The following is a 26,031-nucleotide window of genomic DNA, read 5'->3' as shown; positions in this document are numbered from 1 at the left end:
TAGAAAAGAAAATATCTGTCGATTATTCCTGAAATTTCCATTATCAGAAGCATAGCATGGGAAAAAAAATACCTTAAACTCTCACAGCAAACAATGGTAATAAAAAGATAATCAAAATAGTGCAGGAATAATGAATGTGCAGTATAAAAGAATGTCATTTCACTACTCAACTAGCTCTGAGAAATCTGGTTAATCTATGCCAAGGAACCACAGATAAAAAATATGGCCATTTTATTAGCCATCTGAAATGAAATGTAATGTTAATTTCATGTACATAATCTTCATTACTGCAATACATGTATTACTAGTGTAATTTAGTCAATTAGGGCATAGCTACAAATCTGTCAGCTGCCACCATGAGAAATATAAAGTACAAGGTTGCACTGAAAACGTTAAAAGTGAATAGTAAGATAGCAGTAATAGGGATGGACTGAGAGAGGAAAGAAACGGTGGGAAGAGGAAAGTCTTAAAACCAGCTAATTACAATCACAATAAAACCCCACAGTTATAAATAGCATATATTTCAACACAGACATGTAAGCACAAACTATCTTTAGATCTGTGCAGTCATTCATTAATGAACAACCAGACAAAGTACTCAAGACGCTAAAATTCAGACCTAAGATATGCAGTTTAATATTGCATTTTAACAGCATTTCTGACTTGACATATATTCATTCTATTTCTTCTCTCTTTCCCCTTTGACTCAGCTGCTGTACAGAAGACCTCAGCACAAAGCAAATTAAATAAAAGAACAATGTGTAACTTCACTAGAGAATGAGGCTGGTAAACGCAGCCATTCATCCTTGCAGCCCATCACCTTCTTCCCTCCGCCCCCTGCTTATTCCTTCCCCAGTCCAACGAAAAATACGACGCACGCACGCACGCACATGCATATACACACACACGTGCATATTACGAGCTTTATGCAATGAGAAATATGTTAATTTACTCAGCTCGGCAAGGCACATTTGGTGAGTGTATTACCTGGATTAGCTACAATAACAGAGGGGAAAAGCTGGGGTAAGCAGGCTGAAGCCCTGTGTGTGGCCAAGGCAGCGGGAAGCAAGGCAGAGAGAGAGAGAATGAACCCAACAACACAACAGTGGAACAGGCAGCTGGCCTGAGATGCTAATTCAGCGCTTTAACAAATCAATGCCACTTGAAAAGTACAATGCGAGCCCTCACTGGGTAGATGTCAGGGGACCGAGAAAATGCATTCTCAAGTATTTCACATTAAGAGGGAATAATGTGTTAATTTATAACTCTTCACCCTATACACTTGGATTATCCATCTGTGTCAGTGATTTGACTTCTTAAATTTATCAAAAACATGCGCAAAGGGAGGCATCTTCTGTTAAAGCATTGGGAAATAGCGATTCAGAAATAGCCTGCCCTATCTGGTTGTTGGGTGGAGGGCTGGGTTTTGGTTTTTTCCTTTTTTTCTTTCCCTTTTTTTTTTTTTTCCTCCTTTGGACCCTTTGGTCAAACGAAGGCCTTTTTTTAGTAGTGGCTGATTACATTAGGTACCATCCGTCAAAAGTGACACCATAGAGCAGCAAAATCTTGAATCAGCAACCTGAGATGCCATCATCAGAATTTAGTTTAAGGAAACTTAGCAAAATCCCTCTGCACATCTAGCAGAAGAGAAGCTGCTACAATTAAAATGCCATTCTAAATGCCAGCTGAGATCTACAGACACTACCTACCGAAATACAAAGAAGAGGAGGCTGGAGGGGGAGAAGTAAATTGGCATTGAGATGGCTTGTATGTATAAGGAGTTTCCACACAAACATGAAGTAGAACTGTAGTAAGAAAAGTGTTACTGATTCTTGAAACTGTTTCTTAACAAAAACTGTTCATTTAAAATTATATAGACAACACTATTTCATATGCATAGGGAATCTAATGTCACTGCAGAAAACACTAATCAAACCTAAATTCCTTTTGTTTGGAAAACATGACTGTTTCACAATTTAATTTTTGTTGGTTAATTCTGTGTACATTTAAAGTGCCAAGTTACCTGCATGAGAATGAAGTCTGGTTTATGTCTATTGAACATGTACGGCACAGACGGTGGTAGTGTACCTTGCCACCTAAATATTTTCAGCGTAATGCAGAAGAGCAAAATCCAAAGGAGCAATAGGGAGACCATGTCCTAATTAGGATCAGCTTAGTAATATTTAATGCAAAGATAACAGTGGTTACTGACCAGTTTCAAACAGTTATCCATCTGTGGGTTAAATATTAATAAACAAAAGAAAATTAGGAAGAGCAAATAATTTCTAATAATTCCTGGAAAGCATAAGTGGCATTTACTGCTTTAGATTAAATTAAAAAGGCGTGGACAACTTTTTAGGTGCTTGCATAATTGCCACTTCTATTTCATTGTATTTGTACTACACAACACCTACATTGTTGTAGGAAATTTTTTTTGTCAATTATACAATTGCAATAGAAGCAGACACTCTTATTTTCAGAACATTCATATGTAAATAATATGCTGATGAATGGAAATTAGATGCTATAGATGATACGCAAGTATCCACATCTAGTAAAAGTAAATGCTACTTCACTTAAACAGACTTCAGTACTACTGCTTCTGCCATCCCCTGCTTCCCTAGTACAGGCAGGTACAACATAAGATGAGGTTAGGTGGCCTTTCGGGGGGTTTCTGATGGCTCTGAAATTAACCTGAAGAAACAGAAGCTGGAAAATAAATCTGGTTTTGACAGGAAAATGTTTTATAATTTCATGCTTTCACATGGGGGCTTTGTCTTTTCTTTTTGATTTTTTTTTTTTTTTAAAAAAAACAAAGACCTTGATAATATATTTTTTTATTTCCACAAAGAATGCAAAATTATTTTCTTTCAAAACAGGTCACCTCTTAAGGAATATTTCATATTTCTGGCACTGTGCAGCACCTCTTTTCCTTCTCTTCACATGAAACCTTATGAAGGATATAACATGCATGCTTCATAGGCTTGTGTAAAACCCTGAAGAATCCTGAGGGGGCCTTCAGGTCTGTTTATTAATTATAACCCAGAAAGGTACCACATATGCGAACTGATTGCAGAAAGTCTGCATCCTAGCCTCTTGGACAAATTTCTATTCCTGTCTGTCCCATCCAGGCTTCTCCCTAATATAAACTATCTATTCTTATCATTATAGTATGTTTAATCCCCCTCTGTTACTCCCTTCCCCCCCTTTCCAGACTCACCTAAGGGGTTAAAAGACTAGAGTACATTTGTGACTTGTCAGTGACATATAATACCCAGGTCCTTCATGCAATCAACTTTTACTTGACATGTATTTGCTCATCACAGGACCCGCATTACTACTGGGAAAATGAAGAAAAACCTAAATTAACACTTGACATTCAATATGGTCAAGTCCTTAATTGGCTGGGCTTCCTGAGAAAGCAATTTTCTATTCCCCAAACTGTTCGTGTGTCATGTGTGGAGTGCAGCTCTTGGCCATCACTGCTGTCCCTCGCTCACTCTAATGAGAGCAGATGAATTAGTGCTACGTGACACGATTTTAGCAGGGCTCCCTCCTTCCCTCCCCCCAGTCCTTTTCCTCTGCTAGTGACAGCTGTGTGGCTGGGGGTGGGGACAAGGACACTAAGAAATGCCAGTTCAAATAGTTCTGTGAAGATTGAATATTTTTGAAATATGAAATGTTTTCTTGATACTCCTGGAACCTTGCAATTTAAAAGTAATAGTAGGGAGAAGGGGATGCAGCAGTATAAAGATACAAGAAAGTAGCTGAGTTTGGCTAGATACAAATTAACTTCCAGCATCTCTCCCATCCCTCTATTAACCTGTAGCAATCTAATTAAAATGGAAATTTCCTATACTGGAAAAGTAGTTTAAAAATGTTTAAAGAGTCACTAGCTAAATGAATTTGCAATTTTTTTTGTGTGTCTATTTCATTTAAATAAAAAAATAACTTTTACAGCATGCTTCCCTGTGTGACAAAGATCATGTACGATGAACGTTTGTGTGTCCTCTTTGGAAATGACAACCATTGCATTCAGTTTATTTTTAGTATACGGGAAATTTCTTTAATCCAGGATGCTACTGCTCACTTTTCAATATAATGTTAAAATGCTTTAACTGTTTGAACACCAATGGAAATTCCATACGGAGTTCAAGACTTTCCTGAGCGTTTGCCAGATGATGGGAGAATGCAATTTGTATCGCTAACATAAAAATAAAACAAATGAAAGCAATGTAAATAATTGGATTTTCAGCTGATATCAAAGATCATAAATCAGGAAGAACAGAGACTAGAGAAGCAGGATATTCAAAATAGTTAAATTAAATTGCCCACAAAAAAAGAATGAAGTATATACATACCTGAACATTTATTATTGAAAATGCACAAATGACTACAAAATAATTTCCAGTAGACAGCTCTGTGGGTCATATGGTTTCACTTGACTTCTTATATGTAACAGAAAAAGCAACATGTATGTCATGTATTGTGAATGACCTTTTAAAAAGTCTAGCATTGCACAATCAATTTAAGCAAAAAATTCTAAGAGTTATATTAACACTATAGCTGAACTTGCCTTGAGAAGAGTCCTTGTCTCAGAAGAAAAAACAAGTAGCTTCGCAATTTTCAAGTCACCTCTCCAAATCTGAGACTGGCCTTGCAAGGTTACATTACTTCAGTAATATAACAAACAAGTGTGGACTGTTAGGTACAAGATAAAAGAATGACAACATTTTTGCTGTAAAATACATTGATAAACATGCATTGTCACAAACAGAAGGGGGATTTTTCACTGTATGTTTCTACAGTTATTGACAAAGATGCGTCACTTTTTGTGGCTATGGTTGTAAATATTTCAATAAAGCAATAACAAAGTTTAAAGACTTGCTTTTTCTTATTTGCTTCTAAAACATCCTTTAGTTATTTCAGTGTTTTCAAGCTAAGCAGAAGGAATACATACAGCTTTGGCCACAAGAATTTCTAGAAGAATGTAATTGTTTCTGTTTCTCGGGTGCTAAAATAAGCCCTCAAAATGTGATAAAAGCTCCAAAATTAAAATATCAGCCATTCTCACCATTACATCTTCACACAAAAAGAACACCCACCAAACTGAATGAGACCACTGGTCATACCTGTATCAGCAGAATGCTAAACTCCGGAGCACTTCACTGACAAGAAACTGTAGCTTTGAAGCACTTGTTGACGAGAAGTGGTTAAGGTTTTCTTTTAAAACAACCTCCAAACTTTACTCCTATTATTTTTTTAAAGTAACAAGTACTGTAGCAGAAGGATCCTCAAGAAACAAAGGGTACAGCAATCTAGCTAATAGTGTTGTGGTGACCTTTGAGGCACTGACTAGTCCGTCAAGCACCATCTGCTATATGTACAGCATAGTTAAGAGGAGGATTATTAACTGGACTAGAATCTGAAGAGCCATTTCAGTCTTAAAAAGAATATGAACTGACTTCACTGAACTTTGTACAGATTGAGATTCTCAGTGCCACCAGTTAAGAAAGCCATCTACTTCCTAGGACAGGATCCAACTATTATGTTGACTATATGGCACCTCTCATCTTAAATTCATCCTGAGTTTTGGAAAACTAATATTAAAGAAGCACTGTACCACAAATCACCTTTACTATCAGGAAGACCACCTCTACTGCTGACAGAGATAACACATACAGTAAAGTTCCTAGGAAACACAGAACTATATTACCTAATGGAACGGAAAGACATGCATCAAAGAAGGCTTAGCTTTCCCTAAAAATATTAATTCTACTTGATGCAGGCTATGCCGCACCAGCATCCTGATTCGGCATCCTCAGATTTTAATCATACAACTCCCTTCACATTGCTGGATGAGAAGTAGAAATGACAGCAAATAATGGGTCAGAAGAACTATTTGCTGCTAAACTGGAAAGCTCCTTTCCTTACTGCCTACAGTAAAACAGCCCATTAAGAGTTGCTTTTTGATTAAAAACAAGTAAGTAATTTCAACTATGGCAAAGTGACATGTTTTAACTTGACATTTTGTTAAGGATGAGTACCTTGTGAAGCTCATAAAAGAGTGAAGAGATTCAGTGGAACATTAAGATTTACTATATATACTCAATGCCACTGTCACTTCTGTGCAAAACACGTCAACCCGGAAATATCTGACTCAACAGCCCTAAGGTTATTTAGAATAGAAAGTGAGATTTTTACATGTTCCACTTTGATGCCATGAGAGCAGCTGCATTAAGTTCTCTCAGTGGTTTTCAAAACCCAAATAAAATGCTTGCTCTGTGTTTTAAAAGTTACTGTGCAAATGTGCCACACACCCAGTCTGTAATGGCTTACGTTCACCATTTTCAGAAAAGATAAACACAGGAGAGTAGGAAATGATAATATAAAAACAGCCTGGCACGTGAAATGAGGAAAAGCATTGCAGACTATCTGGCAATACAAAGCACACAAATGTTATGTTGTGAAAATTAATAGCATCTGAAATTATACTCCCATCCCAGCACTCTCCTCCAACCTAAACCCAAATTAAAGGTATTTTATCTATTTCCCAGTTGAGAAGTTGCTAGAAGTGGTAAGTCACAGCTGTGTTGACACTGAACTTGAACACAGAATACCAACGTCACACACACACTTTGCAGATGCTTCGTTACAAGCAGCACCAGTCACTTGACTTGAAATACCTAACCTAGCTGTAAAACAAACTCTTAATCTCCAGCCTCTTCTCCAGTTAAAGTCTTCTTTACAGTTCTGGAAACACACCAACACCTTATTATGTTTATGCTAAACTTATCTGCATTTTGATTGGAATTTGACAGTGACCAGTGGTTCAACTCAATGGTACCTCAGACACTGCTGAGAACAGGCCCCACTTACTCATGGTTTTAACTAGATGTTCTCTCTTTTTGTTCCCACAGAAATCTATAACACAGTGACCTTCAATTTAAAATACAAACTAATTAACTACCCATTCTGTTGAAAAATGTTGGTATAATGTTGATATCTGATTTGCCTGGAGAATTTCAATTATGAACAGACTTATTTTTCCTTGCAACACAATAGACAAAAAAGCACAGGACATCAAGTTCTGCACACAGTTAAATGATGATTCTTTATAGCAGATATCAGTATTTGCTTTGATACATGTTTCAGAAAATTTTATTCTCATAGCACTCTTCTTCAGTCAACAAAATTACAAGTACCTATGTAGGTGATTATGTGGTAATTGACTAGTATGGAAATTACAGCACTGATGCAACACCTGCACAATAACTTTACTTCTGAAGACTGCAAGAGTTTCATCCAGTTCCTGATACACCATTGAAAATTTGTGCTGGAGCTAGAAGCACTGGCTTCAACAACTTGAGAAAACCAAAGACCAAATTTAGCACTTTAATAATTACAGCAACCTCTGAGGTTTTACCTTCACAAAGACATATTTTCTAGTCAGCTAAGACAACAATGCTGACTGTTCTGAGTAGTTTTATGATGGTCAGTGACTACTGTATGTAAAACTTACAGCAAAGCTCTAGCAGCACTATCTTTCTTACAGAGCTGACCAGCAGCCACATTTCACTCCAGTTAGGAGGCAGGGACCATGTTTCTCCTAACTGTATTACAATAAAATGACTCAAAAGCCCACACTGCAATTCAGCTAGCATTTCTTAAAACCTTACTTTGTTTTTTAGTATTTTAAACTATGGGGTTTTTTATGCTCTTGGGTCCACGAATGCCTACATTTCCTGATGTCAGTTTCCATACCTTCCATATTATGGCAGCAGACAAAAAAATATCCTGAATTCTAATCTAGAGAATATAATGGATAAGAGTAATATTTAAAAAAAAAAAAAAAAAGAACATTTTATTTGGTACCATGGAACCAGTGACAGTTTTGCAGTTCTTTTCATTTAGTCTCAGACAGCATAAATGGTTTATGAATGGTTTTTGAATTCATAATTCAAAATGAGAGTCCTTATCAATCAATTACATACTTAAAAATGTAAAGAGAAGCTACATAGATACCTGAAATGACAAAAATAATACACAAAAATCCATTTAGGCTAGGTAAAGTATGATATAAGTATTTTTAAAGATGAAATTACTTAGAACACGCATCATTCTAAGGACTGCAGAGCTAGCTTCAAGAGAAATACTTTTCCAATGGACTGCTACGTTTTCCTATAGATATGTCCAGATTCTGTATTATGGTGGTTATATAGATACATTATTCATGTACTTGATTCTTAAAAAAATTATTTACAAGGATGCTGTATTATTGTAATGTGGATTTTTTGCATGGAGGCTGGGGTAAGATATGTTTCTAATGCAAAGGAGGAAGAGAGAAAGGGTTACACGATTCATAAAAAAGTATGTAGACGAGATTCCGACTGGCACATAGTGTGTGATAAAAATCAAATATGGAACATAATGGGACATATGGAAACATATCTTTTGTGCAGGGAAGGATGAATCACAAATTCACAGCTGGAATTTATGTGGATCCTTATTTAGTGGAGCATCTGTAGCCACTGTTTAGCTACATTCCCACATCAACAACAAAACAGTGCCACAGAAGAGAACACATGCATGAAGCTCCAGCTGGTATCTGTGCCCACCACTCCTTTCTTTTCCCTAAAGCTACATTTAGTCAGTTTTCTTTTTACAGTTTGTAGGTGTATAAACATGCATATGCAAGTCAGTGGACAGAATCAAAATGCCACACCTGACCATTGCTGAATTTTGGAAGGAATGGGGATGTGGTATAGAAATTATAGGTTCAGAAAAAAGCCCCAGACATTTAAAATCAGTCTCATGACTCTAACTTTATGCATTTTACATATTTATGTACTTCATGTATTTTACATGTTAGAAAAGTTTTATTTCACTTTGGTACCTTTAAAAATGCAAACTGAAAAAATCACAGAAAATATGATTGTATAGATCTATCTGGAGCAAACCAAATATCAACTTCATAGTTATAAAATTGCATGTGCGTTGAACCGCTTTAATATTTGCACACCTAACTTGTAGCTTCCCAACATTAACAAAAAACAAAATAAGAATCTGAAGACATCATTTCATGTCTAAGCAACTTTCATGCAAAAGATACATAAATACCAACTAAAGATGTTTAAAGCAGGGTTCGATTTGTTTGGGGGATTTTTGATGTTTTACTTTTTAAGACCATTGCTGTCTATGCTGTGAGTGAATTTCTTTCCACGGCCTTCTGAAGGATTTTGCTAATGAAGATATAGATTAATGAAACATACATTTGTATGCAAGAATAAAATGGCATTTTAAAGTAAAAAAATGCCCAGTACTGAGTTATCAGAGGATTTTTTTAAACTAGCATGTACCACACAGTTTCTCTTAAATGTGTAATTAAAATTTTGAAGAATCTAGATTTTAAAGGTCATAATTCTATAAATATTGCATTAGTTTACATTAGAGTACAATGCTCTAATCTCTTCCCAAAATGTTACTTCCACAATTATTTTTTCACTTAATATGTATTTTAGACATGCTCTACCACGGAACAAACAAAACATAAACTACCTCTTCCTGAAGAAAGACTGTAGGAAAAGCCCTCGGACCGGTTCTGTGGTTATAGACCATACTTGTACTGATTTCAGTGAGAAAGGGACGAGGCACTTGAAATTAACATTTTCTAGTGTTGTATTGTTTTCCACATAAACCTTTTGTATCAGCAGAATAGCTTGAGATATTTCGGTTTTGACCTGTAAAAAGGTACTGACAGACCGACTACCTCAAACAAGCTTTCACATTGGGAAAAATAGATAGGAATTGTTTTAAATAAATTAACAGGTAAGTCTGATGATGTAGAAAATTCACTGTTATCTGAACATTTTCCATAGCCTTGGTTGTGCTCTAAAACCCAGCTCTTTTACTTCTCTGCTTAGACAATCAGAGTGAGAAGCCACTAATGAAACCACCCTCATTAAGAATACAGCAGTATGTACCTACTTCAATTTTTCCACAATTTTTAACGAAAAGCAAAAAAAAAAAACAAAACAAAAATATTCACTTTACAATAAGCGCTATGCCAAAACTGGAGTAGCATTTTCCTTGGAATGAAAATTCACTTATCGTGAGAGATTCTACATTTGTCAAGTTCTTGTAAATAAGTTATCTTTGAATTGCTAAATACTAATTTAATATTACAGCTCATGCAACCAATTTTATTTTTTAAATATTTAAGGGAAGACAATGTCTTCGGAATGTTAAACCAAAAGGTTAAAAAAAGAGACACATTTCTAAGTTAATTCAAACATTTCAGTTGCCTTTCTTATTTATCTCTGCAGAGAAAAATCAACACCTCAGTAGATTCCAGAGCAATATTACAGGAGGTCTTGCAAAATAGTGTAATAATATTCTGTTTAGATTACTTTGTCTTTTGTGTTTAAAATGATTTTGTATTCTAGGAAAGAGGGAAGCAAAGTGGGAAGAAACTGGAATTTATACATGGCACAAGACAAACACAGTCAGCCATATACGTTTCTTAATGTAAAACAGTGTTTACTATTCAGCTATCACTATTCCAGCAGAAATCCAAAATTTTTTTTAAAGTAGAACAATGATAAAAAAATGTAAAAACTAAAATCTATGGTAATGAGATCCCATGTCTGACAGACAGATGCCATACCTTATTTCTATACCTGACCAAAAACATGTATGGTGAGTTGAGGGGTTTTATTCTAGCAGAAATGAAATGATTGATAGCCTCCAGGTTAAAATTTATTTTCCTTTAACACTCTGATCATTCTTTCTCATTTCCTCTTTCTCTTCCCCCCCACACTGAACCGAACTTTAGCATTACATTAACAATGCTAAAGGATAGGTGGATAGGAGGATCTATTAAAATGAGTAACTCCCTGCGTAAGGTACTTTTCTTGCAGCATGCACCATCTGCATGAAGCCAATGTTTTGGTGTGCTGTCTGCTGCTGTAACCAGTTCTCTCCCAGATATCAATGAAGCTGTGCATACATTTTATTTTTTTATGCAAATCATGGCTTTGGAGAGGTCATGCCTCAACACCATTGAATTAATAAGCAGCCAATCTGTGACATAAAGAACATATTTATAATCATCAATCACTTCTCAGATTATTAGATTGTTTCCAGGGCATTATAAAACCCATTAAATATCGGGCATTTCTTTATGGCAGTCTGCATAAAGATGCAGCAAAGCATATGAATAAATCTCTTTTGGGGGAAGCTTTACAGAGAGCAATTTTCCTGCTATCTTTAAGGACACCAGCAGTTAAAGAGTGAGCTGTTTCATAAAACTGTTTGTACACCAATGTTCAAGTTACACTTGAGGGACATGTTAATTTAGAACAAGGATTTTTGTTTTAAGGTGTTGAATGCTAAAAAACCCCACTCCACCCCAAATCCTGAAAAATTTCCATAAATAAATCACATTATTTAATCTTTAATAGAAAATATAATCCTTACAATCTGTAGCACAAATGATTAAAGTTCTTACACAGCTGTTATGTTTTTCCTGGTTTAGAAACAGTAAACCAGAATTTGTTTTTGCTTTTCATACCTGCTTTTCACAACCCCTTCTTCCATGCATTCTAATTTAAAAGAAAAACTAATATTAGATAAAGCAACACATAATTTGACAGCCTACCAGTTAAATTCTGACAGGGTCAATAAAATGAGAGCTTGCAGGAGTCCCAGATGAGGAACACTTTCATGAATGCCTCCATTGTGTAAACTCTCCGTATATCCTGCCTGCAAATGACAGTCATATGCCACCAGCTGCAGGAGGCATTCCAGCAATGTCAACTGCTGTGGGGCATTAAGGCAGGGTAGATGAGTTGGTACTTCTTTATATTTTTCCCTGGCTAGAACAAGGGCTGTCATGCTAAACTCATTTAAGAATTATTTTTCTAAAGACTATGGTGTTTATTTAGAAATGTAAGAAAATATATAATTAAACCCTTGCTAATGGAGCTCCTCATTTTAATAGTAGTTTTATAATATAAAGCCAGCTGGAAGTAATTATTTTTTTCCTTGCATACTTTTCATTAGTTTGTACCTCCCTCCTCCCCAAGACCCTCAGATGTTCTTATCAAATTTATGTATTATAAAAAATAATCTGTCCAGAGAACAAACAGCTGCTAAAAGCTACAATAGGAAATGTGAAAACCTCTGTGTCCACTACTCAGAAATACAGTCACTACCCCACTTCAGAGGAGACTGCTTTCCTATGAACTCCACTTTATAGATTATCATCAAATTTAAGTTTTAGAGAATTCCTGAAAAACAAAGTTTTAGAGAATTCCTGAAAAACAAACAAACAAACAAACAAGACTTGGCACATTTTTAATTAAGAACTAAGTCTCAACACAGTGATACAGGTTTGTGTCTAACTGGTTTTAAAAAACTCATTTATGTGCAAGTCAATTATTTTTTGTCTACTAAGTCTGTGTAGAAAAAAAAGTGTTCAAGCATTCTATGAATTTAATTTTCCCATTTTTCTTGCTATTTATTTTGTCAAATAAACACAAAGCTCATATTTGAGATATAGGAATACAAATATACTGAGGGCTCCTTTTTAAATATTAGCAATGCCTTGGTTAAGAAATTGTGCAAAGTAGAGTTTAAACTGAGATGTTTTTCAGCACCTTCCCTGTGATAAGCCAAGGTATCATGTATTTTTATCATGCTCTTGCATACAGGCACACCAAAATACAAAGCACTGGACTCTTCGCATGTCAGCACCTACATTCAGCCATCCTTGGAAGTGATGATTCTCCTCTCTGCCCCTCATCTCTTCCTATATTTTCTTATTAATCAAGATTGGTTTAATTATTCAATTACTACCAAGAAGAGTTTTTCTTTTAATACATGTTCAGATATACACATAGAACAAGAAAAACTGTAGGGAAAGAAAAATGAGGAAAGGCATTAATAAATAAAGGATATCAATAATGATCTATCATAAAATGACATTTTGCCGTTGTACTTCTGCAGGAGCTGTAACATCTCACAAGACGTCCCTGTGAAAGCAGCAATAAAACTGCAGTACAGTACACAAGGTCTTGTATTCTGTGCAGGCAAAGGACAATGAATATGCTAAAAGGAAATCAATCTGCATAAAAAGATCTGACAATAACATCTTCAGGTTTGTTTGATTTTGGTTTTTTGGAGGGTTTTTTGCTTTTTTTTTGCTTAATGAAAAAACAAGGAAGATAGAACACTTTGGGAAGCCAAATTTTTATATAAACAAGAATAATTCCTTTCAAAATGCTACCTAATTGATTAAATTACCTTTATCTTACTGTGTTGCTACACTTCCTATGGAAAAGTTGGCAATTCCAGTCAGCAAGGAGTCTTGCAAACATTTCCCCTCCAATTTAATTTAATGTTGAATTACACTGCCCAAATTTCATTTTGAGATTTCTGGTTCAAGAAATTCAAAACTTCAGAGGGAAAGTGGAAGCAACCATAATTTTGCACTCGCTTTCAGGGTAGCCCATGAAAAACCGAGCTTTGAGTAACTTACACATAAAATCATACACAGGCCCATAATGAGTAAAAGCTCAGACCTGAGCAGAGACTTGGAGAACCAGGTTTAATTTCTGGATTGTGATAAAACAGGAAGCCAGGTTTAGATTTCTTTAAGAAAATGCAATGCCTAATTTTTTTTATTTTTATTTTTTAATAATGTTCATCTCATTGGCATCTAAAGAACAGAAAATATTAAAATACACAAGAGCAACCACTGTAGAACCTTGTCTTGCAAAATACCTGCACATTTAGCTTCATAAAAATTACACATGTACAGAAGGCTTACAGAATTCAGCTCCTAAGTTACAGCTCACTCTGAAGGCTAATACACTGCTATCTGTAATTCTGTACCTAAACTATATGCTGTCCTTGATGCATGACAGGGCCTCCAATGACATGAATGGAAAACACATGCTCAGATCATGATGAGGATATGACCCTTTATATTCTATTCTCCTCTCACTGCTACATACCAAATGTTCACTAGTTCATCTGAAAAAAACTACATTGTATGGCATTTTCATTCGAACTGTTCAAAGCCAGAATTATGGCATTTTAAAGTTACCAATCTTTAAGAAATACACTATGAAATGCATAAAGAAAATACATATGCAGGGAATCAGGTCTTCCTCCTGATAAAATAAACCTCATGGTTAAATAAAGTTTAAAAAGAACCACCACAAATAGACAAATTATATTCATCAGGTGTGTCTCCCTGTTCCCTGAGTTGTTAAAAATTAGTGAGAAAAATAAAAGAAATTAAAGCTTTTCTCAACATTAGTTGCAGCAGGTATCACAAAAAAACAAAGACATTTACCATGCCACTCAATTTCTTCTATAAGGGGCATATTCCAAAATGCACAGGTAGGCAGACTGCAGTGCCGATCTCTACTGACATACTTGTGTTGTGGTCCACTTTGAAATAAATATAATCTCAGGTATCACAGTAAGTTTACTTCCCAGTGACAATACATTTCTGCTTTAATGACAACACCAGTATAAATTTCCTCACTTTCCATAAAGCTTCTTAAAGTATTGCTTATTATTCTTTTCATAAGAAAAGCTTGTTGATTTCTGTGTTGTGCACGGAAAGGAATGGCAGGATCGTAATTGTGTCATTTTCTCTTCTGAACTCCTGTGCTCTGTAAGTGGCAGATGACACTCTTTTCCTTTGCACAAGTGCACAGATACGCATCATCGGTAGAGGATGGGGATGCAATGACTTCCCGAGAGAGTCAGAATAGCATCAGTGGTACATTGTTGGCAAGTTCACACTGATCAAAGCAATTCTGAGATGCTCAACCCCCACCCCCCAAAAGAGATGGCCTCTCTGTGACAAAATATTGTGTGACACAGCCGAACAAGTGGCACTGTTTTCATTGTCAGTGAAGGAAAATCATTTAGAAAACAGTTGTCAAGTATTTCAGCAAGGGAAAGGGAGCATTAGGGCATTACTATAATGAGTGGGATGCGCAGTAACAAAGCAACAGATGCCTGTCCATAGGCTGATGTATAGTCTCTTATTCTGGACATTTGTTAGACAGGCTGATGTTAAGCTAAAAAATGCATTTGCCTCACAGAAAAACTGGATACAACACACATACTTTCATTTAGTAAAACTGCTTTTTAAGTTTACCCCTTTCTACATGGCTTGGCAAAAAATAAATCCCTTAATAGTTTATCTAGATGCTGAAATTTTGCCACTATGCTCTCTGAATTATAGTAAAAAACTTCATTAGTGATTCTCTTTCTGAACTAAAAGATTAAGAGAAGCAACAATGGAATTCTCCCTTTCTCCCTCTTCTCTGTTTCAGCCTTCTCTTTCTTGAGCCAGTATGATTCATCACCTCCTGGGTATACTAGGAGCCCCAAGTTTGGAAATTATTCTAAACTGCGAAGAACCAAATCCTTTTACAAAAGCACAAGCACTATTGTTTGCAAAAAATAACTGAGCAAAGAAAGTATACACAGCATATGTTTTGAGCATTTCTAGTAAAAAGTAAAAGCTCTTTAAAGCTTTTGCTTCTGATTGTACTTTATGACGAGAGTTCTGTATCAGTGAACAGAGTGTTCCTTAGCAATCAGCACAGTGTCACAACGACCTGGCAAACGCAAATGCTTTCACTATCACTACAGTCCTTGCAATCTTGCTTCAGTTGTGACCCATTCACTTTTGCCCCAACTTCGTTAAGATGCCTTACTCAGCATCTAATTAGTTAGGGAAGATTTGTCTCAGCTCTTAACCCTGACATAAGAGCAGGAGACTCTGCTGCTGTTATAATACCAAATCTGTTCTGTCACTACATTAGTCAAACCCCCATAAAATTATGCATGAATCAGTAACTACTAAAATACATAGAAAAATAGAAAGTAGAAAAACTATACATTTTTAAATGTTAAACACTAGTGCTTATTGCATGATATATTTGAGCCCATGCTTTAATATATGCTTCAACGCTTCATGCAGATTTTACAGATTTGCGCATACATATCTCAAAGTTAAGCAAAGATCTGACAATGTTCTTAGCACATCATCAACTGAAATATACAATGGCACAAGTATGTTAAAACGCTATATGCATATATGTGCAAGACTAATATGTATAGAGAGGAATGGGAAACATTTTGCGATGTTTAATTCTCCTGCAAATACTGAATACAGTAAGAGAAACTATTGAGAGGGGGGTTTTTTTTATTATTATTTTTAATCATGTATCATGCACATAGCCACCATGTACTTATCACTGCATGTACTTGTCTGTCGAGTGCTATACGCCATAAGAGACATCCTGTGCTTTTGTCATGTACAATATTTTTCTAATGCCTCTATTCAGAGGCACATCAGAAGCAGAAAAAATTTCTTAATGCAGATATATTTTATTTGCTAAAAGGACATGAACCATTATCGGTCTAAACCATGCTTTACCAAAACCCCCAACAAAATTAAAATAAGTGTCTGAAATGAGACAATGTAACCTGATAAAGCTTCTGAATTCCTACTAGCACATGAACTTATTCATGAACAGCAAAAAAACCCACCCACGTGGGGTCAGCTAATCTTTAAAATGTTGTGAAAAAAAAATATATTAAATTGTCATGTTTGCTGATGTTTACTGACAAAGGCGATTGTTAACTTCCATATACTACAAAATGCATTTTACCAATGTTAATCTTCCTCCCAGAATGTTCATAATAAATCAATGTATGGAATTACAGCCTGTAGTCAAATTAAGTTTGAACTCTTTTTGCATGTACGCCTATATTAAAAGAATAGTTATATGCTACAGTAAAACAGTTAATTACTTAATAAATGTTAAAATTGCATACAACCTCTATGACCAGCAACCCAGGAACATTTAAAGAGCTTTCACCTTCAATCCATTAGACATTACACTATGCTCCTATTTTTAAATACTGGTTCAATAAACAGTTTATGTGCCTATGTCTACATCAGTGTTAGGAACTATCAGATTGAAGAATACAAGTACAGCTCAAAACAGGCAGTGCACATTGTGTACAGTTGAATACTTCTAGCAGTATTAATGTATACTCCACATATTGTAAGTATTACTTAGTTTTCCTCAGAATAAGCATACATTTATGCTAGGAAAAAAAGTTGAATTTACTGTACCATATCTCTCATGAACAGACGCGTCTATATTAATATACATCATTGATTTAATTTTTAGTTTTCTTGCCTTCCCACTCACCTATCTAGAAGTGATTTCTCTGGTGATAACTAACACATCATGCTAATGAGAGAATCTAATGTACAATAGAGAAATGTCACTACTAATAATATTTGCATGAAGTTAAATAAAGCAACTGTAAGAGAATGTCAGACAGTTGTTCTTTAATAAGATACAGTTACACAATGAAATTATGTTGTTAATTTTGTTACATCATTGAGTGAATCCTCAATTACTATATAATGACGCACAGATCCATTTATAATTCTGATATACTGCTTTTTCACTCTCACATTGAAAAAGCTTCTGGAAAGGCTATTACCTTCTTATCTGAAACAGATTAAACCTACTTCTTTCTTAACAAAAAGGTACATGGCTCTGGCATTTTGTATCACTGTGTGTTACAGCCATCTCTCTTATAGTCTCACTTCTGAATGACTTGAAAAGTATTTTAGAACATTACAGCCCTTAAGGTAACTGGATGAAGAAATATGACATTTCTTATTCTGACAAATGCACAAAACATTTATGAAAGCAGACAATCACAAAAGCCTGCTTTTTTTTTTTTTTTTTAATCAATCAAATGCAGAACTTCTTTTATGTTGTTAACAACTCCTTGCCAGAACTAGAATGGGCAGTGGGTGCCCTGGACTTAACCAGATGAGCACGGAAGAGAACCCAAGGGTTTCTGCTCATTCTCGACCTGTCACTGATCAAAGTGACCCAAAGAAGCACTCCTTTTTATAAGTTAAGATTTATGCCCTTTAAGGTTATCAGACATTCTTCTGTATACAGAATGGGATGACCCTTTTCAAGCGAATCACACACTTCTACGTGGACAAAAGGTGCATAGGCAAAACAATGCAGTCAAGTGGCCATGTCATAAACTTCTCACAGGTAATTTAGGAGACTATTCCTCTTCTCCTCTCACCCTAACATAATCTAAACTTGCTCTGGAATATGGAAATGCCATTTTCTTGCGCTCCATTCTCTAAAAAAATAAACCAAAAATAAATACCATCATAATAGCCAAAACCTGTATAATCAATCCTAATTTTTCTAAGACACTCACGGTTCCTTGTCGTAATGAAGTAAGCTTTCCTTTTATTCTGAAAAAAGTTACTCATTCCTATAGCATGCAAACAGCAGTGCAGTGTGAATTGAGAGGTAAGAGGAGGGAGGGATTGCAAGATTTTGTTCTAAATCATTCTTCTTGCCATGCTTCAATCTTTGTACTAAAAACCTGCTTGAGATTAAGTTTCAACTTCAAGGAAAAGTGATGGGACTCGACGTTTGTTTGCTTCTAAAATACATGTGGAAAGCCAGCAATATACGTCGAAATTTAAAAAACAAATCTCTCTAGCATTACTATGTATAGCTGGAAAAGTTTCATTAAACAGTTCTTTCAAACTATGCCAGCAGACTTTGCTTGCAAGTTATGTACAATTCATAACTTCAGGTTGTTTGTACTCGTGAAAACAATTTTTCTTAAAGCAAAGGAAAAATTTTAAAAATATTTACATTTCTAGAAGATGGATTGAAAATAATTTTAAAATGGATGAAAATAGGTAACAAAAAACAATATTCAAAATTTTAACGATTTAGAACGAAACAGTGGCACTTAAGACATAAATGTGCAGCTCCACTTGCACACAGTCTGCGCTTACTAGCTAGCATGAGCTAGCTAGTTATAATAGCCTTAAGTCAGAAATATAAAACAAAATATTATTCTTAAAGAGGAGAGAAATGGGTTTTGCAAAATAACTTACCCTCCTCTTAAAAGCATGATGAAAGCATATTGGGACTGAGTATGCTTAGCACATGATAAACAAACAAACAAAAATATGACAAGGAGATTAACACAGTGTGTGAATGCATTAAGTACAGACTTTTAAGAAATAAATCTGTTCGACATTACCACCTTTGTAGTGCTACTGTGTGTGTATTCCAGTGGAAGGATACACACTGATGCAGCATCTACCACACATTTAGTCATTTAGTACATTACTTCTCTTCTTCTATAGAGAACACAACATGAGCACATATGTTCAGTAATGTACAAAATCCAGTTAATACTCAAGAATTAGCACATTTAAAATAATGTTTAAACCCAACAGCCTAGCTTATCTGCATAAACGTTTGTCTTGGTCTAATAAGCTAGTTGTGTCCAATTATTTTACACCCTCACACACTGTGATGCTCTTTTATTTAGTTTAGTTTCCTTTTGTTAGTGTTGAACATTTTCTAGTATTCCAGAGACCACAGAGGCTAAATCTGTTGAAAAAGGTCTAATACTAAACAGGCAATCTAATACTATCTATGTGGTTCAATCGTCATTTATCAATTGATCGTTATCTGGATCTAGTTATGTTAACTCTTTGGTGGCTGAAATGGAAAGAACCTTTTCTCCACTCCAAAAATTTAATCCCTTCTTACTAAAAGAATACAGCAAGTAATCTGAATAACTGCTTTCCATGCTATTGCTCAATATCAGTATAACCAGATGTGTTATGTATCAGACATACATACAGCTGATAAGGCTTGTAAGCAGTGCAGTAGCAGTTCACACTTTCTAGTGCCAAGCAGTGTTTTTGAAATGTGCACCTCTACCAGGAAATGAACTTTTTTACTTTCAAGAATAGGAAATTGAACAGAGTTGCTTATTTGCCTTATGTTGATTACATTCTATAGCAGCATACTGTATCAGCAGTAATCAGGGTCCCTCTACAGGATATATCAAAATATTCCTTATTCAAATGCCTTCATCCTGTCCTGAGCTATACTGCTTAAACTGTTGTCCATAGACAACAGCTATTGGTTATTAACTATCTGCTTTGGAGCTTTCTTGGATTTAAAGTTTTCTTTTAATTAAATTACCATTTTATGGCCAGTATTCAGGCATGCTTTGTTACTGTAAACTATAAAAACCTAATTACTTTCCCTCTCTTTTCTTACAGTACAACGCCTCTCAGGTAAATGAGTTCATTCATCTTATGTCCACCATTAAATAAATGTCTAATATTAATATACAAATCATTTACTAACTCATTTTTTGGCTAACACAATATTTCAACTACTACAAGTCAGTGTCAGACCATAATTGGAAACTAGTTTTCAGAAAGGCAAAACATCCCCTGGTAGCGAGTCACCCTGTTAAAAACCTCCAGGTTGAACTTCCCTCCCCTGCTTGAGCCCCGTCCAAGCAGAAAGTTTCTCCCTCTCTTTTTTCCCTTTTTCCCCCCCTCCTTTTTCTTTTTTACCCCCCTTACCCTTCACCCAGAAGAGCCAAGCAATTGTGCAAGATTAGCTACAACACACAGGGCGCGTATCACCAAGTGCATGGTACAGAGACACTGGCTCCTGTGATTAATTATCAGTTATTACTGGCCTTGCAGTAACATTTTCGCTTTCCCGTCAGAACCGGCATACCAAACTGCCTTAAACGCGGCCCCCGGTGAAGGAGCAGCTCTGGGGAGGACGCCAAGGCACAGCTCCGCAGAGAGGGGGGGGAGAGAGAGGGAGCGAGCGGCGGGCGGGAGCGGGAGAGGGACCCGAGGACTGAAAGCGGTCTCCTGTAACGACCCTCACTCAGCTCCGAGCTGGCAGCAGCTCCAGCAGGACGGCTCGCCGCTTCTTCCTCTGAATAAAACTGTGTTCTGCCACATGAAGTCAATTACGCCGTTCTGAGGGGCCCCCTAAATTTAGTATCAGTTTGATTTGGGGGCTTATGTACTCAGGAAGAAAGAAAGGAGTTTTGCTGGGATAGCAGATACTTTTATTTATGGGACGGGGGAGAGCAAGGAGAAAAAGACTGGAACAAAACAAAAGCAAACAAAGAAAGAAAAACAGTCTTACTAAGAGCAAAGCTCTATTTGAAAACTTTAAAACAAATGCTGTGCTTTTACTTAAAGCTTTAATATTTTTTCCTCTTTTAAAAAGGAGCCCTTAGGGAAGCAATGAAGTAACCATGCACATTCCAATGACATAGTTATGACAGTTCAGAGGCTAACTATGTAGTGATGAATGAAACAAAAATGAAACGTGGAAAGAAAGAGAAGGAGAAGAAAAAAAAAGAGAGCACAAAAATGCCATGTTTTAAAATAAATGAAAGTAACGTACCTGTTGGGACATTCTGAATAAGAGGTTAGTGTCAGTGTTCTGCCATGTCCCCATGAAACCAGAGTCGGTCGCTGCCGTTCTTGTTCCGAACTGCATGGAGTTGTCAGTGCAGGAGTCTCTTAAAGTCAAGTCTCTTGCCCTCTTTCGCTCTCTGTGTCTCTGTGTGTGTCTGTCTCTCACATCCACTTCTGCCTCTTCTGACTGAAAAGTGAAGGTGGATTTTTTGAGCCTCTTGGCAGCCAGTAGCAGGAGTGTAGTGTAGTTAAGAAGCTAGCTGCACTGTTCGTTTCATTTGGGAAGGGGGGATTCAGTGGAGAGGGTCAGAGCTTCTTTTGCACCTTCAGCAGAGATACCCCTATCATTTATGCGTAGATTGTGACTCCCCAAGCTTTCCTTTGCTCAGTTTAACAGCTGCCTGTCAGGTGTGCATGCAGCACTAAGGAGACCCAACCATCAGCTTCAAACTCTCAGCCACTGGATGTCATTGGATAGCAGAGCAAAGAGTCAACTGCACTGCTCCACTGTCAGGCACCAAATGACATCCTGCACTAACCCTTCAGTCTACAGATACACAGATACACACACACACACGCACATTCTCTCTAAGTAGCACAATGATCAGAGTGAATTGGGAGAAAGAAAAGGCTGTGGCCCTTCCCAGTCTTTCTGTTTTTCCTCAACAATGCTGTCAAGTACAGCATGTAATATCTGACACTTGCCTACCACACAGGATTAGCCAATCTTAAAAAAAAAAAAAAAAAAAAAAAGAAGAAAAGGAAAAAGCAAGCAAGCAAGCAATTACTCTTAAATACAGTCAATAGTCACTCAGAAGTAAAACATAAAAGTTGGCCTAGTTATTTTCTAAATATTAGTCAGACAAGAATTGTGGGATAGTCGGTTCCTATCCCAAATAAAACTCTTACCAAAGACGGGAAAAAAGACATGATCCAACTCCTTTTGAAATAAAACCAGAAAGTCACATGCACATTTCATCTCTCACACCCCTCTCTTCCCTTGCCCACTGCTAAGTGTCTTAAGCAGCATCGTGAGCAAGAAAGGACAGAGAAATGAAAAAGCTAGCCCATTCTTCCCCTCCCCCAGAAGATCAAAAGTAGTTTTCTGGTTTGTATTTTTTAAGTAGCTGATTGAAGCAGATACAATACACCTTTCAAATCGTAAAGAACAAAGAAATTAATCACAGAAGAAGCCAGTCCCACACAGTTAAAAAGTAACGCAAAAGAAACAATATTTTTCCTTTAAGATCTTTCTGCTGTACTTAAGGTACAGTACAATATACCAGGAAAAATAATACTACTACAATACTGGTTTTAATTACAATGGCTTTTTAAAGAGAATCTTATTTGAAAAATTCTCTTACTTCATCCTTTATATACAGACAAGAAATGGTAACTGCAAACAAACTTCATAAATATAAGACAAAATTCATGCAATCTCATAAAAAAAAGAACAGAGTATTAAAAAAAAAAAAAAAAGCTATCCTTTCCAACATAAGGAACATTCATCTTCTAATAAAATCTACAAATTTAGGAGGACAAATGTACCACTCACTGCTTTTTTCTTAACTCAGGAATAACAATAAACCTCACTCTCTGGAACAACAAAAGAAACAGAAGAGAGCTTCAGTGGCAGCTCTGTGTCATTAGTGTGCAATGAGAAAAGATGAGAAGATGTACACTATGTTGACACAAATGTGCCTTCCCCTCTAGACCCTACATCTCCTGAAAGCTTTTCTGTTAAACTTTCCTCCAGTTCAGCACCATTAAGTACAAAAAAAAAGTCTCAAAAGCAGCAAATTCAATATCCAAGAAGAAACAAGCAAGAATCCCAAGAACTGTTGCCTTAAAATATATTAAGTCCACCTGTGCTCAATAAAAATATTCTCTGCTGGGGAGGGGAGAATGACACTTAGAAGTCAATTGTGCCAACAGTGGCTGTACCTTTACAGCTAGCTATCAGCCCCTCAAACTCCCTCTAAAATTTGCCAGCCTCTTCATTTCTGAAGTGGTGGCACTCAGTGCCTCAGTCAAGCTGCATGCTCAGCTCCTGACCTTCCCACTAATGGCTGTTATTTGTGGGAGGCTTAAGGACACTGTCAATAGCAAGCTTCCTCCTCTCCGTTCTGCATCTCTTGCGTGCTCTCACCCGCTGTCTCTATCTCCACCTCTTACACCCCCCACCCCCCACCCCCATTCTTTTTCCTGTCCTGCAGCCCTCTCCTCTCCCAGAGAATAAAAAGCCACCCGTGCACGCACACATGTATATACACACACACACATGCATGTGCATGCAAACGCACACACACACACAAAATCAGCTGGCATGCAGCAGCAAGCACCTGCAGTAATAGACTCTTTTATTAAAACTGTTATTCTGCAAGACTTGAAATTCCCGGTGGACCGGGCCATGTCAAAGCCGATATAATTAACTAGAGGCTCAGCAACGGATCAATTACCAGACAAGCAAGTGATAGTGAAATCAATGAAAGATCATCAGCCACATTATCAGTGTTGCAACTCATTAGGGTAAAACTGAGAAATGTGCTCAAAGCGAGCCCAAGCAAGGTGGCATTACAAAACAAAGGGCTAATTTGGAGACCCTGCTGTGAACAATCTGTAACAGAATTAGCCTTTTTTTCCCCTAAACTGCAGAGCTCAGTAACGAAATGTGACAGACTGAGAGAAGCAGTTTATTAAGACACCAACTCCAAGTTTATTTAGTTCATAAACTCTCTCCTAGAAAATCAATACAGTCTGTACAGGGTTATTAGGCTGACTAGCTAATACATCCAAATCTGGTCTTCCCAAGCAGAAATCTTGGCCAGAATGCTACAACCTTACATGAAATCTAAGCACATTCAGATCACTGTATCAAAGGAGGACTCTCATTTAATTGTCAAATACATGACTTCTACATCACAGCTTCAGAATACTTTAAAGACAGAAATCTTCCCCCCTGCTAACTAACATGACAGAGGAGAAACAAAATTTAGTCTGCCAGTTCCAGTCCAGCTTGGGTCATCCTTAAATTTACAGCGCCTACATAGCATCTTGTTTGGCACAATAATGCCAGCATATAAAACCAAGAAAACAAATACTAAATTTCAAACAGGGATGTGACAAGTAGTAGTCACTAAGAAGATAAAAGTAGTAATTGCAGGAAAAATACAACAGAACTATACCCCCTACAGTAGCAGATTAAGTCACCTGTAACTGTACAGCAGTTATAGGGGGGAAAAAAAGAAACGAGAACAAAACTGACATAAAGTTTAGCAAAAATTGTAATAATCAGAATCCGGTCTTAGAACTCAGTACTTCCCTTTGTAATCTACTGCACTCTGCTTATTGGTATAACTCCTTTGGAGGCAGAAATAATTCTTCAAATCATCTGTGGGAAGCACAGGAACTACCTGTTAGTATACAATTTTGAAACAAACTGAGTAGAACAGTATTTTTTATCACCCCTTTGTCTAACTCACATGAGAATCAGAAACAGTATAGACAAGGTAAGGGCTCTAACAGCATTTAAAACAAATCCTTTTAAAAGCATTTTCAAAAAATCTCATTTTCAATAGACTTTTAATCAGGAATGTGTTCTGCAAAGTATTTTACTGTTATCCAATGGCATTTGTGCTGAAAGATAAAAGGATCTGTGAAATTATTTTACATTTTCAGCTCCTGGGAATACCTGGGTGCTGAATAGAAGAGGTGGCTAAAGAATCCAAGTTCTAATGGAACTTAAAACAGTGCAGTTTCAGTTGTCTACTTGTGTTTTTGAGAATTTTAAGTGCTTTGTGAAATATATGTGAGGTTGAGTTTTTTCTTTCTTTTCATTTTAACTCATACTTATTACTTACTATCAGAGACAATTATATTACACATGTGGTTTTGTGAACCTTTTAAAACTATAACGTTGATTTTGTCTCTCCTCTTAAAACTACCGATACAGAAATGCACCATATGGCAAGAAAGCATAGGAAAGGCGATTACAGAAAGCCCAGGTGATGCCAATAAGAAAATCTAGCCAACAGAATGTGCTATATAATGTAAATGTATCTTATTTTTTCTAAATTCCATTCTGACCATTTAAGTGTTAATTAGTTCAGTCAAAGGGTTAATACAAATAGTTCAAAATTACTAAACACTGAAAAAACATTTTCTTCTTTTTGTTCCAATTATTCTGTATTATTAATTAAGCTGTTAAAACATGCAACAGTTACTATCTTTTTAATGTTCAATAACATGTAAACTCTTTAAAGAGATTTTTGTTCCACGTCTCTGCTTTAGATATTAATCAAGAAAATAATTACAGAGGAATTTAGTAAAAAAAATCTACATGCATATAACTATGTACTGTACATGTACGTTCAACAAGGTCCAATTAGTTGGAAAGAATTTGCATTTCAGTTAGTATGAGCTAACAAGACTGTAGGGAGACAATGAGATTCCACTAGCAGGGCAAGAAAGAATGGTGTTTTTCTGTAGGCATTAATTCCCATAACTGATCATTTTAAAATGTTACTGATCTTTACAGTATTTGTTTTTCAAACATCTAGGAGTTCAGTATAAATGTTTATATTAACTGTACATGCAGCAGTGTCCCTGAGACTACTCCCAGGGAAAAAACAAAAAAACAAAAAACCAAAAACCAAAACAAAACA

General features: G+C 36.2%; 1 protein-coding gene across 2 annotated transcripts in view; it reads right to left on the bottom strand.

The window, feature by feature from the left end:
- BNC2 (basonuclin zinc finger protein 2) overlaps positions 1-26,031 on the bottom strand; it is a 308,307-nt gene that overhangs the window by 208,029 nt on the left and 74,247 nt on the right. Inside the window, exons 1-2 of one of the 2 annotated variants that reach the window (XM_074932199.1) lie at positions 22,277-22,297; positions 21,354-21,554 (exon numbers count right to left, since the gene is read on the bottom strand). In XM_074932199.1, the coding sequence (XP_074788300.1) occupies positions 21,354-21,554; positions 22,277-22,297 (222 nt within the window). Of the gene's footprint in view, positions 1-21,353; positions 21,555-22,276; positions 22,298-26,031 lie in introns of those variants that run through there. The other variant, XM_074932200.1, reaches the window with a different exon arrangement.

The sequence above is a fragment of the Athene noctua genome, chromosome Z (assembly GCF_965140245.1).
Source record: "Athene noctua chromosome Z, bAthNoc1.hap1.1, whole genome shotgun sequence".
NCBI classification, from domain to species: Eukaryota; Metazoa; Chordata; class Aves; order Strigiformes; family Strigidae; genus Athene; species Athene noctua.
This window is presented reverse-complemented; position numbering and strand designations above follow the sequence as displayed.